General features: G+C 38.1%; 1 protein-coding gene across 1 annotated transcript in view; it reads left to right on the forward strand.

Annotated features, from left to right (window-relative positions):
- TMC1 (transmembrane channel like 1) overlaps nt 1-16,369 on the forward strand; it is a 397,602-nt gene that overhangs the window by 322,125 nt on the left and 59,108 nt on the right. The window contains exons 10-12 of the mRNA XM_060102312.1: nt 822-903; nt 13,320-13,426; nt 16,230-16,328. Coding sequence (XP_059958295.1) covers nt 822-903; nt 13,320-13,426; nt 16,230-16,328 — 288 coding nt within the window. The remainder of the gene's footprint in view (nt 1-821; nt 904-13,319; nt 13,427-16,229; nt 16,329-16,369) is intronic.

The following is a 16,369-nucleotide window of genomic DNA, read 5'->3' on the forward strand; positions in this document are numbered from 1 at the left end:
ATCTTATTTAGGCTCCCCATGTCTGTCTAGTTCACCCATTATCCCAGCATAATCTGTACATGTACAAAGTTTTCTGCCCCATTCTCATTCTTCTTCTTTTTTTTAATTTTTTTTATTTTTTTTGCTTTATAACAAATTTAATCAGTTATACATATACATATGTTTCCATATCCCCTCCCTTTTGCTCATTCTTCTTCTTAGTGGTCCTCTTGATCATGGGTAACCCAACATTGTTGGGTAAAATGGAAGGAAGATCTTTTATAAAAACTAATTTATGATTCGTTTTCTTCTTCCTTTTCCTATAACACCATGCCTTTCCATTTAGCTGACTGTTCTACCTCTACCAGAATGAAAAGTCGTAGCACTTACCATCCTGTATAGAAATTACCTGTTTATGTACAGTGTACTTGATCCAGAAGCCCTTCAAGGCAGGAACTATGTCTTATTTATATTTCTTTAATTTCTTCATACAATGAATATTTAATTAAACACACACCAACTGCTGATCACCTTATTAGGTGCTAACTCAGTCCCTGCTCTCTTATTGTGTGGTAGAATAAACAGATATTTCTCAGTGGTCAGCATATTTTCTGTGAAACAGAGAGTCAGTAAACATTTTTTAATTAAATTGGTCCAGGGGTAGGTGGGGAACAGGGAGGCAAGTGAAACTAGCATCTTCCCTTTTTACAAAAAGCAATATGTGATGCCAGAGAGATCTTTCCAAGCTCATTGTCATGAGATATTTTGGGATGAGTGTGGGAGATAAACATCTTAACAAACAAGCAGTTGGGTTTTACTGTTGTACTTGGCTTTCTTTTCAGAAATGGGTAAAATTTCTCCGTGATTTTGAGAACTTCAAAGCTGCTTGTGTCCCCTGGGAAAATAAAATCAAGGCAATTGAAAGTAAGTGCTCAATCTCATTAGATGGGGAATGCTGTCCTAGAAAATGTCTCATAAGCTAATCAGATGCCTTTCTCAGTTTCTGAACTATTGGAAAGATTAAAAACAAGAAAACAAACAAATAAAGATATTTTCATGTCCTCTTTGCTCACTGTGAAGATTTGCTAGCACTTACCAATCACAGCACTGGAGACCCCATTCTCCCTTCCTGCATTAGACCAAAATATTTTTTTGACCTTGTTTTTTCTTCTACACATGGAAGTCAGTATAGTGCACAATGACACTGAATCATCATTGGGAAGGCAGAGATTTTATTTTGGCAGTGAACATGACATTGAAAACAGATACTCACTTTAAATATTATAAATTAACTATATTTCAATTAAAAAACTCATATACAAATATCAAAAAAACAGAAAATATATATTCACTTGGATGTTAGACAGTAATTAAAATGAACAATGTCTAAAAACAGTGAAGAAATCTTAAAGTATCATTTTCAAACCTCTGAAGTAGAATAAGCAATAATCATCCAGGAACTCGCTATATGAATATCATATTGTGCCTTCATTTTGTACAATAGTCATAGTGTACAGAGAAGGCAGGAGAAGGTACTCAATCAGAAACCTATTTAGTATAGGGCTCTAGGCTTAGAATAAGGCAAATAAAAATTTTAAAGTATTGTAAATATGATAGTATGTCATTTCTAAAATAATAAAGAATATAAGGAAAAGGGGATAACATTTAAAATAATTTTGAGCATAATCGTGCCATATTCTGGTTTGTAATAGTTTTGACTAGGATCTGATTTTCCTCCATGCCCCTCCAGATAGCAGGGCAGATTTTCCTGCTGGCTAAATGTTGTGTTGCCTAATTAAAATGCAGGCTCCATAGGGAGATAACACAGTTGATGGATATTTCACTGACAAGATTGGGCACATTTTAGGAGTGACTATCCCTCAGTCCTCTGTCCCTCATTATCAAATGGCAATGAATTAAAATACATCAGTTCATTAATGGAACTTCCTCACACATATTCCTGTGCCATCCGTTTCTTGCCTTATTTTCCTCCTCAACACTTATCACTATCTAAAGTGCTATATTACTATATCTCACTTAAATTTAAAAATAAATTATTAAATAAATAATAAATAAAATAAATTAAAAATACAGTAATTTCATTTCATTTTGTGTTCATTTCTTCCAGTAGACATGAAGGCAGAGATTTTGTTTTGCTCTTTCCTGGATCCTTAGACCTAGAACTTGCTTTGCCCTAATGAATATGTGTTGAATAAAATCAAACAGAAGACATTTTCCAAATGTCTACCATTCTAGGAAATGGCAAAAAGAAATTTAGACACATCAAAAAAAGAACAGTCATCATGAAATTCTTAAGTTTTAACTGTGCAGCTAAAATATGGTACCTTGAGAGGCATTGTGAAACAGAGGGCCCTTTAGAGCATTAAGATCCTGACACAATGTGTGTTGAAAGAAGTCTGGATTTTTTTCTTGCTTTGCTACAGATTTGCTGTTTGACTCTGAGCCAGCCATTTAATCCCTCTGAGCCTCAGTCTACTCATTTATGAAATGATAAGGATGAATCTTGATCAGTTATGAGATGTATCCTAAGAAATTTGTAATTAATGATAGCTAAAATATATACAGTTTACAAATCATTTATTTTTAAAGTACACTAGGGCAGGTTCCAGTCTATCTCAATAGCAATGTCATGGTCACTTCTGTTGCAATAGCCTATCTTGAGTGGAATAGAAACAAATGGAATTATTTTTATTGCCAGAAATTGCACATAGGAATGAGTTACACATATGACCATAATTTATCATGTGTGTCACAGTGGGAAAAACATATTGAGAGCTACTCAATAATACTTTCAGTTATCTTCCCTCCTCCCCTCTTCCCTCAGAAATTTGGAGCAATCAACCTGGACAGTTCAAACAAATGTGGATTATTTTCCACATTTATTTTTTGATTAGGTTGTCCTGATATTTTTCACTTTTCGCGGTGCTTTTTGCCTCACTGTGGAGAATTGACATTTATTTTCCATTCTATCAACAATCACCATAACAACCATTTATTGAGTGCCACTCAGAAACCCTACAAACATTATTTCATTTAATCTTTAACATGCCAGCATTTTGCATATTAGCTTTCTGTTTTAGAGTTGTGGTCAATAACTGTCCCAGAATAAGTTAGTAGAGGAGCCAAGATAAAAGGTGAAGTCTGTCTGGGCCCAAAGCTTGCCATTTTCTCAGTGTAGTGTGCTGATTTTTACTCTGAAGAAGATTTTATAAACTTTTTCCTTTGCACCGGGTCCTAGAGAAGATTAGACCAGGACAATGGCATGATAAGTAATTACAGATTTCCTTGATAGTTATCCTATTTGGGGAACTATTTCCCACCTTCTCATGTATTTATTTTTCAATGAGTTGTTTATTTAATTATATATTTCATATTCTATAAGATACGTAATGTATTAAGCTCTTAATGATAATCATAAGTGCACTGTATACTTTTGGATATTGCATTAGTTGAAGAGTATGAAACCTATCTAAGAGTAAATTAGCAGAGTCTTTGGGTTGGACTAACCATCTCATAGAAAGTACCTTACCACAGATAGGGAAAGTGTGTGTCTGTGGTGGTCTTTCAAGCTGAACTGAATGAAAGGTGGAAAGAAATGGGACATGCAATCAGTTTATGAAAGGTTGAGGTCTTCTTGCTCCTTTCTGGCTCTATAGTTTGGGCAATCCTTTTATATTTAGGGCTCTCTATTTCCACATTTGGCTTTTCCACAAAATTTAGTTACAATCACTTTGAGATGTCCATGTAAGCATGTGAAGTTCTTTGCTTTATACTCTTGAGTTATAAGTTATTGAAACAGTTAAATGGAAAATAGACTTATACTAAGAAAGGCCTGAATAATTTACCTTCTCTGCAAATTTTTTTCAGAAAAAAGTAGGTTAAGCATGTACCCTATTTATAATATCTATACTTTATAAAACTAATATAAATGCTTTTCTCTTAAAGAAATGGCCATTTAATCTTATAAAAGTTTCAGAAATGTTATTATATTCCCTTTAAAGGTCAGAATCATCTAACATAACATCTCATTTAATCTTCTGAATAAGCTTGATGTGATTGATTAATTGATTGAGCAAATACTCACTTACTGAGTGCCTACCATTTATTAGGCATGTTTCTCGGCACTGGGGATGCAATACTGACAAAGACAGGCAAGGGTCGATCTTACATTCAAATGTGTTGATTTGTGTGTGCGTGGGTGGAGAGACAATTCATAAAACACAAGCAAATAAATAATGGAGATGATTATGGACTGTGGTAAGTGGCAAAGAGAAGCACTCTCTTCGTGCTGCCCTCCCAAAAGTCTTTCTAATCCGCCATGCTCTCACTCACTGCTCCATCTCTAAATAAATATTAACCAAATATTTTCTAAATTTGGTTTTGAAGGAGTCCCAAATTACCAGCCTTCATTAAGTTTCCACAAAGCTCTGTCCCGTACGTGGCAGAATCACAAGAGGAACTCAAGTCAAGTCTAAAACTCATGCTGTTTCCATTTTGATTCCAGTAGGACCTGGATCCCTATACTAGTGTGGACCAGGTACTCACCTGATGACTCCCAACTTTTTTTCATATAAAAAATAGCTTTGACAATTCTTGTCATGGAGGAATTCTGTGAAGTTCTGCATCACATGGTGATGCTGTGGAGTTTTACTATCATGCCAGCCTTGTAAAAGGGCCCTGCCTAAAACCACATGGTTACCTGCAGAGATGCACCTTATTAACCACATTGCGTTGCATATTTTGCTAAAGAAGCTGTGCATTTGTGCTCCCTGGAGTACAAGTATAATAATATATACCTACTGTGACTCCAGCATTACTGTTAAAACCATGGATTAAATCATTAAATGTCTTTCAAGCTAGAGATTACAAGTCTTTCTAAGAATCAGAATCTGCTTCTTCCTAATAGTAAACTACAGCATCAAAGGTGTGATAGACCTCTTCTTTTTTTAGACCAGAAGTAGCTTTAGACAGACAACCTTAAGCACAGAGTTTAAACTACATGTTTCCCTGCTGGTCTAAAGGCACCAGAAAATATAAATTAAATTTGCCACATTTAATTCCCTATCCCTAGATCAGTTTGAAAGAAACTGCACTTTGAATCCTAGCCTAACAAGATGGTATTTATATTGTACTTTACAGCAGGTGATTTAACTGGTCTTTTCCCATTTAGAAATGTTCATATTTATCTGCTTGTCTTATTACCCATCTGTTCAAGAGGAAATTATACATGATGACAGACTACAAATTACTCTGCCTTAATAATAAATAACCAGAGGGAGAGATGAAACTTTAACATTAATTTAAAGGAAACACAGAAAATTCAGGAATAAGAATATTGCATAAGCTTTAGGCCTCACTTTAATAAATACCGAAGACTGTTTTCATATATTAATAATTTACTAAGGAAATAGCATTTATTAGTTAGATTAAAGAGAAAAGGAATTGGTCATTTATGGGCACAATCCAAATTTGTGAATTTGACCAGCCTTAGCTGATTGATGGATATTATCTGTATCTATTCTTTCACACACACATTCATTGCCTATTTATTCTATATAGCATAGTTGGGTTTTTTTTGTTTTTTGGGGTTTTCTTTGCGGTACGCGGGCCTCTCACTGTTGTGGACTCTCCCGTTACAGAGCACAGGCTCCGGACGTGCAGGCTCAGTGGCCATGGCTCATGGGCCCAGCCGCTCCACGGCATGTGGGATCCTCCTGGACCGGGGCACGAACCCATGTCCCCTGCATCAGCAGGCGGACTCCCAACCACTGCGCCACCAGGGAAGCCCACATAGTTTTTTTTTTTTTAAATGAATTTAGGACTTCCCTGGTGGCGCGGTGGTTGAGAGTCTGCCTGCCAATGCAGGGGACACGGGTTTGAGCCCTGGTCTGGGAGGATCCCACATGCTGTGGAGCAACTAGGCCCGTGAGCCACAACTACTGAGCCTGCGCGTCCGGAGCCTGTGCTCCTCAACAAGAGAGGCTGCGAGAGTGAGAGGCCCGCGCACCGCGATGAAGAGTGGCCTCCGCTTGCCCCAACTAGAGAAAGCTCTCACACAGAAATGAAGACCCAACACAGCCAAAAATAAATTAATTAATAAATTAATTTTTTTAAAAATGAATTTAACTATGATTATACTTGAGGAGCAATAGAGCACTGTGAATAAGAGAAATCAAGATTTGGAGTCAGACACCTATAGATCAAAACTATCTGATTTAGAACTCTGGCTCCATCATTTACTATCTACGTAACTATCAATACATATGTAACCCTGGCTCCATCATCTACCAGGTATGTAACCTATGGAATTTAGTCTCTTGTAAAATGGGAGTACAATAGATTCCCCTGGCAGGGATTTGATGATGATTAAATAAATTAATTAATATGCAGAGATCAAATAGGTATCTGGAACAAAGATTCATTAAATTTTAGCTATTATTATTATTAATCAAGTCTTGGATCAGTCAACTGCTGTGTTTAAGCTTTTGATTCCCCATCCGCACAGTAGGACTAATAATTCTTAACCTTATCAGGTTGTCGAGGTAGTAAAACGAGTTGATGCTGGTAATGTTCTTAGTATATGTAATTGACCACCAAAATATGTTAGCTACTATTATTATTATTCCTCATTATTGTTCTTTACAAGAATAAATCAGTTTTATTTGAGAGACTAAGCACATGGAAATGACTGTTCTTTTTAATTATGCTCTTTTAGGTACACTATAGAAAGGTTTCTTTTTTTAGGAAGTGCCTGTTCCAGTCAACAATCTCTAGGAGGATAGAACTGCTAGGATAAATGAACATGAAGAGGGAAAATGTCTTCTTTTTCATTTTTGTGTTGAGAAAGGGAAAGGGCATACGGAGCTTTGATGTCAACTGGTTGATTTGTTTTCTCTCCGTTATGATCTTTGATCTTTGTTTGTTTTGTTACTGTTCTTTCCCCTTCTGCCACTGGTAGGTGTCATGCAGAAGGAACATTGTCTTCAGAATACTTTGGTCTCTTTGACCTGTGTCTAGGTCTTTCCTACAATCACTCTGGTTTTAATGAAATCTGTTTTCTTGCAATTCATTTTCTTTATACCTAGGATTTTGTAAAGAAAAGCCCTAGCTGTCACTTCTCTACTTCCAAATAAAATTGTTGTGAAGCCACTGTTAAGTCTAAAAACTGGGGTTTGGAAGCTTTGGAGTCTAAACTTTTTCACCCATTATGAATATGGATTATACATAGGGTAGGGGGTACTTTCTGAAACATTCTTTTTTATTGGAGTATAGTTGCTTTACAATGTTGTGTTAGTTTCTGCTGTACAGCAAAGTGAATCAGCTATACGTATACATATATCCACTCCTTTTTGGATTTCTACAGAGTGAAGTAAGTCAGAGAAAAACAAATATTGTATATTACCGCATATATGTGGAATCTAGAAAAATGATACAGATGAACCTATTTGCAAAGCAGAAATAGGGACATAGACGTAGAGAACAAACATATGGGCACCAAGTGGGGGAAAGAGGGTGGGATGAATTGGGATATTGGGACTGACATATATACACTACTATGTATAAAATAGATAACTAATGAGAACATACTGTATAGCACAGGGAACTCTACTCAATGCTCTGTGGTGACCTAAATGGGAAGGAAATCCAAAAAGGAGGGGATATATGTATACGTATAGCTGAAACATTTTAATTTGCTTCTCTTTTTTGCTTTTAGGTATATTTATACTGTACCCTCATTTGCCAGGGGTTGTGTATGGGGGACTGGGAAAGGGTGGGCCATGGTGCTAATTAGAAGAGCAAAAGTGTAAAAAGCCAGTAAGGAAGGAAGGAAAGAAGGAAGGATGGAAGGAAGGGAAGGGTGGGTCAGTATCCTGTGCTCAGAACTCTATACCAGAGGGTTTCACGTGTGTTTCTAGGGAAAAGCTTGCCCTGGATACCTAAAGATGAATGTTGTTAATGAACAGCTGGAATGACCAACAAGCTGGAAGTCCACTGCCTTCAATAAAACATGACGAGTGAACCTGGCTGAGGCAGCCCCCGGGTAGTTGATACCAGAGAACATAGATAAGGGCCATGAAATGATATTAAATCACTGGGAGCCAGGTGGATGATCATATGTCCTAGGAGGGGAGGATCTGCTTCAGCATTTCTGCAGACCAGTGCATCTGGTTACAACACGTGGGGGGCGTGTTTTTCAATATCACACACACAAGAAACCTTGTAGAACTCTGAACCCCTCTACAAAGTGAAACGAATCCAAGTACTCAGACTTAAAAGTAACTGACTTCTTTCAAAATGTCCAATTAGACATTGAATTCCTTTTAGGTTTCTGTAAAAACTACCACAGTACGGGGTGGGTGGGGCTGGGTAGAGATTTCTAACTCTTACCTCTTAGTAATGGTAACTGAGTTTTAGCTAGGTACATGATAGCCCAGTTTAAAGACTCTATCTCCTGGCCTCCCTTGGTAAGTTATGGTCGTGTAACACAGTTCAATGGGATGTTAGCAGAAGTGATGTGTTCAAAGTCCAGTTTATGCCCTTAAAAGAAAGGATTTGCCTTCCACTGCTTTCCCCTCTTTCCCACTGGCTATCATATGAATATAATGGAATGAGCTGGAACAGCTATTTTAAACCACAAGATGAAAGCTGCATGTAGAGAATTTCACAGCAAGAAGACTGTAGGAGGCTGAGTCCCAGATACCATAGAGCTACCATATCAGCCGTGTCATAGTTACACTCAATCTGAAACATGAGAGGGAAGAAGCCTTCTATTTTATCTTCTTTTTGTTTTTATTTTTATAGTTGCATTGAGGTATAATCAACATAAAACAAGTTGCACATATTTATGTATACAATTTGATAACTAGGGGCATATGTATACACACATGAAGCCATACAATCAGGAAACAGAACACACACTTCCCTCACAAAAGTTTCCTTGTGCCCCTTTGTAACATATCCCTCCATGACCACCACCATCCCCAATCAACCAGCAATCTGCTTTCTGTCACTGTAGATTGCATCTTCTAGAATTTTGTACAAATATTATTATGGAGTATGCATTTTTTGCCTGGCTGTTTCATTTATAATTATTTTGAGACTTACCCATACTTTTGCATATATCATTAGTTTGTTTTTATTAGTAGTATTCTATTGTATGTATATGCCACAATTTGCTTATCCAGTATGGACTTGTGAGTTGTTTCCAGTTTAGCTTTGGGCTATTACAAACAAAGCGGCTATGAATATTTGTGTACAAGTCTTGGGTTAAGACATGCTTTTATTTCTCTTGCGTAAATAACTAGAAGTAGAATAGCTGGTCTACTACTATGGTATGTGTTACGTTTAACATTTTAAGACACTGCCAAACTGTTTTCCAAAGTGGTTGACCTAATTTCCATTTCCATCAATAGTGAAAGAGAGAGTTCTAGCTGCTTCACATCCTCAGCAACATATGGTATGATCAGTCTTTATTTCAGCCATTCTAGTAGGTGTGTAGTTGATTTTCATTTCCCTGGTGACTAATGACGTTGTGCATCTTTTCAGGTGTTTATTTTCCATTCATAGAACTTTTTAGGTGAAGTGTTTTTTCAAAATTTTTGCACATAGTTTATTAGAATGTTAGTCTTCTTATTGAGTTGTAAGAGTTTTTTGTATATTATAGACCCAAATACTTTGTCAGATATATGTTCACATATCTTTTCTCTCATGCTGTGACTTACCTTTTTATTTATCAGAATCTTTGGAAAAGTGAAAGATATTAATTATGACAAGGTGCAATTTAAGGACTTTAAAAATTTAATAGCATGTACTTTTTGGGTCCTATTTTTAAAAAACCTTTGCCAAACCCAAGGTGACCAAGATGTTATGTTGTGTTTTCTCCTAGAGTTTTATAGTTTTAACTCTTAAATACTTAAGTCTATGACCCATTTTGAGTTAATTTTTGTAAATGGTATGAGGTAAGAGTGGAGAGTTTTCATTTATTTTTGTTTTATTTTATTTTACATACGGGTATTTAATTGTTCCAGCATCATTGTTGAAAAGATTATTTTCACCATTGAATTGCTTTGGCACTTTTGTAAAAAGAAATCAATTGATTATATATGTGTAGGGCCATTTCTGAATTCCTATTCTGTTCCATTGATCTGTGTTTATCTTTATGTCAATATCATACTCTGATTACTTTAGCTTTGTGGTAAGTTTTGAAATCAGGTAGTATAAATCCTAGAATTTTCTTGTTTTTCAAGGTTTTTCTGGCTATTCTTGGCATTTTCTTACAAATTTTATGATCAGTTTATCATTTTATAGAATCTACCTTCTGAAATTTTGATTGGAATTGCCTTGAATCTATAGGTAAATATGGAAATGATTGCCATCTTAACAATATTGAGTCTTTTGTTCTGTGAACACAGCATATCTCTCCATTTATTTAGGTCTTTTAAAATGTCTCTCAACAATGTTTTACAGTTTTCAGTGTACAAAATTTGTGCATATTTTGTCAACTTTATCCCTATTTCATATTTTTGATGATATTGTAAGTTGTATTGTCTTTTAATTTCCATTTTTGATTATTCATCGCTAGTGTACAGAAATGTTATTTATTTCAAAATTTAACACTGTATCCCATAACCTTGCTAAACTCACTGGTTAGTTTCAGTAGCTTATTAAAAATTCTTTAGGATTTTCTACATAGACAATGAAGTCATCTATGATTAAAGAAAGTTTTGTTTCTTTAAAAACAAAAACAAAAACAAAAAACTACCACAGTGTTATGAGAATAAGTAAGTGGTACCTAAAAAGTGGGCTAAGTCCTGGAAATAGAGGTCTGACTCTCATGTGAGCTTGGTCTCATCTTAGTAAGCGGAGGCTGAAATTTGCTCCACATGAACCTCCCTTCTCCTGTAATAATGCTCCTCCATAGGTAATGCTTCAAAAGCTAGAGGCCTCGGGCCTCCCTGGTGGCGCAGTGGTTGAGAGTCCGCCTGCCGATGCAGGGGATACGGGTTCGTGCCCCGGTCCGGAAGGATCCCATATGCCGCGGAGCGGCTGGGCCCGTGAGCCATGGCCGCTGAGCCTGCGCATCCGGAGCCTGTGCTCTGCAACGGGAGAGGCCACAACAGTGAGAGGCCCGCGTACCACAAAAAAAAAAAAAAAAAGCTAGAGGCCTCAAGAAAACCAATGGTACCCAGGAGGTGTTTTGCTAAATGAGTCAGGACAAAGGGCCTGATGCAGTGGGTAGCTGAGAATGTTCACTGATTCTTCTTGGGCAACTGAAAATGAAAACTGGGAAGACTGGGAAAACTAGCAACTTGATGTTGAATCTTAAGTGATTATCAAAGAAACTTGGCTTTTGTTAATCTATGAGATCTCAACCTGAGACTCAAATTCCGGTTTTTTCTTCCTCTTCCATTCTCTGATTTAAGAGAATGTTTTTGTTTTTGGACTCAGTCAGTAAAAATTGCACAGATCATTTCACTTTCCCTGGGGTGAGTGCGAGCTGACAACACATTCTTGCCTATGCCCTCCAAATTCATTCCCCAGACCTGAAGTGACTGTTTAAAGGTCAAGTTCCCCTGTCCCACCCCCACTGCTTAACACCTGTCAATGACTTCATCACATTTAACATAAAACTCTCACTTTTTACCTTTCCCTAAGAGACCCCACACACTGTGGTTTGGTTTCTTTCTTCATCCGTATCCATCACCACTTTCCTTTGTTCATTGTGCTCCAATCAGACAGCCCTTAGGTTTGTTCCTCAGTTGTCCTGAGCTCTTGCTTCCCTCATGATATTTGTTCCTGCTCTTTCCTCTGCTTGAGCTGCTCTTCCCCAGCTCTGGGCTTTGCTGCCTGTTCCTTCAACTTTAGATCTGTGCTCAAATGTTACCTCTCTGGTATACCTTCCTTGACAAGCCTACCTAAAGCAACCCCTCTCATAATTTTACCTTCTTCCCTCTAGGACTGACCTGGCTAAATTATTATATATACTTTTATAATAATATGATTATATGTAATATATATTATGTATAAATATATAATACATATGTCATATACATATATAATACATACCTATATGATATATATCATACATAACATACATATATACTATGTAATACTCATAATATATACATGTAATAGATGATATATAATATTACATATATCAAACACATATAATTTAATATGTATTATGATAAATGTATATTTCTTTTAAAATTATTGCATATTTGTTGTTCCCACATCTCACTAAAATGTAAGTTGCATTAAGGCAGCAACCCTGTCTCTGATATTGTGTTTCACATCTAAGATAATTCCTGACAGAAGATAAATATGTGAAGAGTAAATGGACTTCAGCTTCTATACTACCTGTGAAATGCCATTTACACAGGAGAACAGCACAGGATGGTGTATAGGATAACCGTCCATAAGAGATGTGGTAAACTTTTTTGAGAAGAACATTGTTGCTTGAGAAAAAGGAGGAAGAAGTTCAGTAACTATCAAAATAATTAGAATGATGCTAACTACTGGCCAGGCATTGTAGTCACTGTACTAGGGAAGAACCTTTGAATTCTATCACAGTAATCACTCAAGGGATGTTACCTATAAGCTTAAACTATACATAATGGCCCATTTTGGGGAACTCTGCCTTCCAGGTAATGAGCACTAAGCTAAAATACCTTTGTTTAGCTCATGGGAAACATCCTGACCAGGCCCACCTGTGAATGACTGCAGGAAGGGAGAAACTAACACATCCTCTTCGGAGGCTGGATGGAACCAGGAAATGTTTGGCTTTACTCCCTCCCCTTGTCGTATAAAAGAAGCCTGAATTCTAACTCAGGCAAGATGGTTCTTTGGGGCATGACTTCACCATCTTCTCCGTCTGCTGGCTTTCTGAACAGAGTCGCTATTCCTTGCCCCAACACCTCATCTCTCGATTTATTGGCCTGTCCTGCAGGGAGCGGTAGGAGCTTGGACTCGGTGACATAACCACTTTATATACCTTTGCTCACTTAACTGTGTTAACTCAAAGAATAAGATGGGCTCTTCAAATAACAATCCTAGCTGCCAAGCAAAAGGCAGCTTTCTCTTGGATGGACTCTAAAGATGTAGTCATTGTGTAGAATGACACTGTAGTCATTCTACACAGCTACATCTACTTCCATCATGTTAACATTTTCTCCTTCTGGGTAGAAAAAGAAAATGCTAGAGCCTGTAAAGAAAAGAACCCGTGTGTTGCAATGAGAAGACTTATTTTGAAAAGCACCAAGACATGGCTTTTGTCTTGTTTTGACCTTTCTTCCAAACTTTTATTTTCTTTTGAATAGGTCAGTTTGGCTCATCAGTGGCCTCATACTTCCTCTTCATGAGATGGATGTATGGAGTAAATATGGTTCTCTTTATCCTGACATTCAGCCTTATCATGTTGCCAGAGGTAAGGTTCTGACTTCCAGTTTACAAAACATGCCGAAAAAAGCTTCTTCTGCAATCACTCTACTAAAAAATCTCTTTTCTTTAAGAGTAAGATGACTATCTAGCCACCTACACTCTTAGAGTCATAGTATTTGTAACAAGGTTAATCTTCAAAATGGTGCCCATGAGCTGCAGGTCCTAATCCTTCTCCAAAGGGTACGTGAGCCTCCTGAAATCATATATAAAATGTGTGTATTGTGTATGTTGAAATGAATATTTCTCTGTGGAAAGATTCATAGATTCTATCAGATTCCCAAGGTGGTCCCTGTGCACAAATATTAATTGCTCAAGAGGAAGACTTTGACATCTTGTGAGTTCATGTGAGTTCATTTATTTTGCCAAGTTTGCTTTGAAAGAGACATTACTTAATGCAACTCAGGGCATCCAGCTTTTCTATCTGAAGAAACACAAAGTGAGCAAAGTTTTCCAGGTATAAAATAAGATACCCCCCCTCCCCGCCCCATTCCATGGGTCTCTTAAGACCAAGGTCAGTGAGGAGAGTAAAACTGATAGTGGGTCCAGAGTGCAGAAGACAAAGCCCTGAGCTGGGGTCGGGGGAGGAGGGAGATTCAATTAACTCAGACCAAGAAACAACACTGAGGTTGTGGACTTACCCATAAGAAGTTAAATGACTCTGACTTCTTTGGATGCTGTCATACAGAAGTTGGGAGGCTTTGTTTAACCTACAAAGGATCTTTCCAGGTACCAGTATTTCAAAGCCAATGTATTTAATACAGCATTGGCAATAGCCAAAACTAATTGTTTTGAGTGACTTTTTATCCCCATCTTTTAAAATCAAGGCCAGCTTTTATATCAAACCTCCCCACAAGCATGATACTAATACTACTAGTGCCTTACATGCATAATGAGTTTCAGCTTTTAACAGTGCAAAGCACTTAACACTTCTTTTACTTACTGAGCTTCACAACAAATTTATAAAGTAGACTATAGATGAGTTTTTCTTTCTCCATTTAAAAAAACATGGAAACTGAATCACATTATACTTATTAGACTTAGCTAATACCACAGGGTGAGGTTTTTTTTTTAAGCTGATCCGGGACGAGGACCCATGATTCTTCTTTTGTAACAAGATTTTGTACCTTATTTTGCTAGTTTTATAATCTTTGAGCTAATTCTGGGGGTTCTATGGCTATCTGGCTCGTAGAAGACAGTGGACATAGATCAGAAGTCCTCAGACTCCTAAGGTCATAAGTAGAGTTCATCTCCTAAGCAGAACTTTCAGGCAGTGCAGCACAATGTATGTGTTCATCTATTTCAAGTTAACAACGGCTTTGTTTTTGCTCATCTCTAAGGAAATCTGAAACTCCGTCACCAACTACTTTGATGCTCTTCAGTGTCAGATGCAGGGTGTACAGGGAGTTTTATCAGCTGCATTTACTCTTTCCCTGCCACAGCATGCTGCTTCCATGTGGAGGAAATGAAAGGTTGTAGCGAATTCATTCTAACTTTAGGAAATTGCAGATGCCTAATGTGTAGTGGAGGGGGCTAATATGCATTCGATTAGGTGTATTCCTAGAACTAGGAAGTGTATTGGTTTTGGATGCTTTTTACAGGTTATGTTAGGTGTTGAGGGGTGTCCTGTTTTCTGGGCATTGATTATGACTCCAGCAAATGAACAAAAGAGGTTGGGCTCCCTGCATGCTAACTTTATAAAACCAACGGAGGGCAGGACTGGTCATCTCCTGCCAACAATGCTACATTTTTCAGGGGCCTCCACCCAGCAACTTCAGTCAGCATTCCTCTGATGCATTTGCCCTTTTGCCCAAAGTTCCTGTGTCACTGCACAAACTGGAGACCCTGGTCTTCTCCGTTTTCTGTGGCCTCCAACTCTGGGGAAAGATAGTCTGAGTAGAACCCACCCTCTGTTCTGTTCAGTCTCAGGAAGCCAGAGGGGCTGCTATGGAAGCCATGCAGTTTGTGTGGAGAGAAGGAGCAGGGGCTGATTTGCAGCCCTTGCCTAATCAAGTTCTGCACCCAAATCTCCATCCACATTCATCCTCCTCCCTTGGCCCCAGCCCCAGGAAAGGGATGTTTTCATGTCTCACAAGAAGCAGCATCTGCTTGGCCAACCGTGTGTCTGCTCTGGGGCTAGAGGGGTGGGGGTTTTTTTTTCCAGTTTTCACCAGTGCTCCTAGTATGACCCTACTCTTGTCCCGTCTCTGGCTGGCTCTGCCCTTAATCATATCTCTTTAATCTGGTAGCACAAGATCGGGGCAGTAAACCTGAATCAGTGGTGAAGCAGATATGACAGGGTATAGTCTTCCCGCCTAGTTGACACCCTCTAGTGGTACGAGTGATTCTCTTTACTCCTCTCTTCCTTGACTTGAAGGAGAGACTCTCCCTCCACCCCACCCCTGAAGGGTATTCCCATATGAAGAAGTGCTTAGTACGGTTTTCTTGAACACTATACTCGCCAAAAGGCCACCCCTCTCCTTTCGAGACCTCCTAAATGAGACCAGTTTAGAGGTGGTGGTGGGTAGTTGGGCTCCAGCAAGCCCTGAGCAATGTGGTTGGCTCGACTGCTGGTGGTCTGCGGAAGTCAGAATGCAGGGTCCTTAGCATTCCCTTTGTTCTTAACTCTGGATTTCGTAGTCGATTCCCAGAAAATGGGACCCCACATGGAGACCCACAGAGTCCCCATGAAAAAGTTTCACAAGTGCTTTTAAACAAAACCGTTTGTGATCACATGTGTGGCTCAGACTTTGTTTCCAATTGTTAACTGCTTTCTTTGTTTCTCCATGTAGTACCTCTGGGGTTTGCCATATGGCAGTTTACCTAGGAAAACGGTTCCCAGAGCTGAAGAGGCATCAGCAGCCAACTTTGGTGTGTTGTATGACTTCAATGTAAGTGATTCCACACAGCTGTGTTCGTAAGAGGACAGATT

Source organism: Mesoplodon densirostris, chromosome 6 (assembly GCF_025265405.1).
Source record: "Mesoplodon densirostris isolate mMesDen1 chromosome 6, mMesDen1 primary haplotype, whole genome shotgun sequence".
NCBI classification, from domain to species: domain Eukaryota; kingdom Metazoa; phylum Chordata; class Mammalia; order Artiodactyla; family Ziphiidae; genus Mesoplodon; species Mesoplodon densirostris.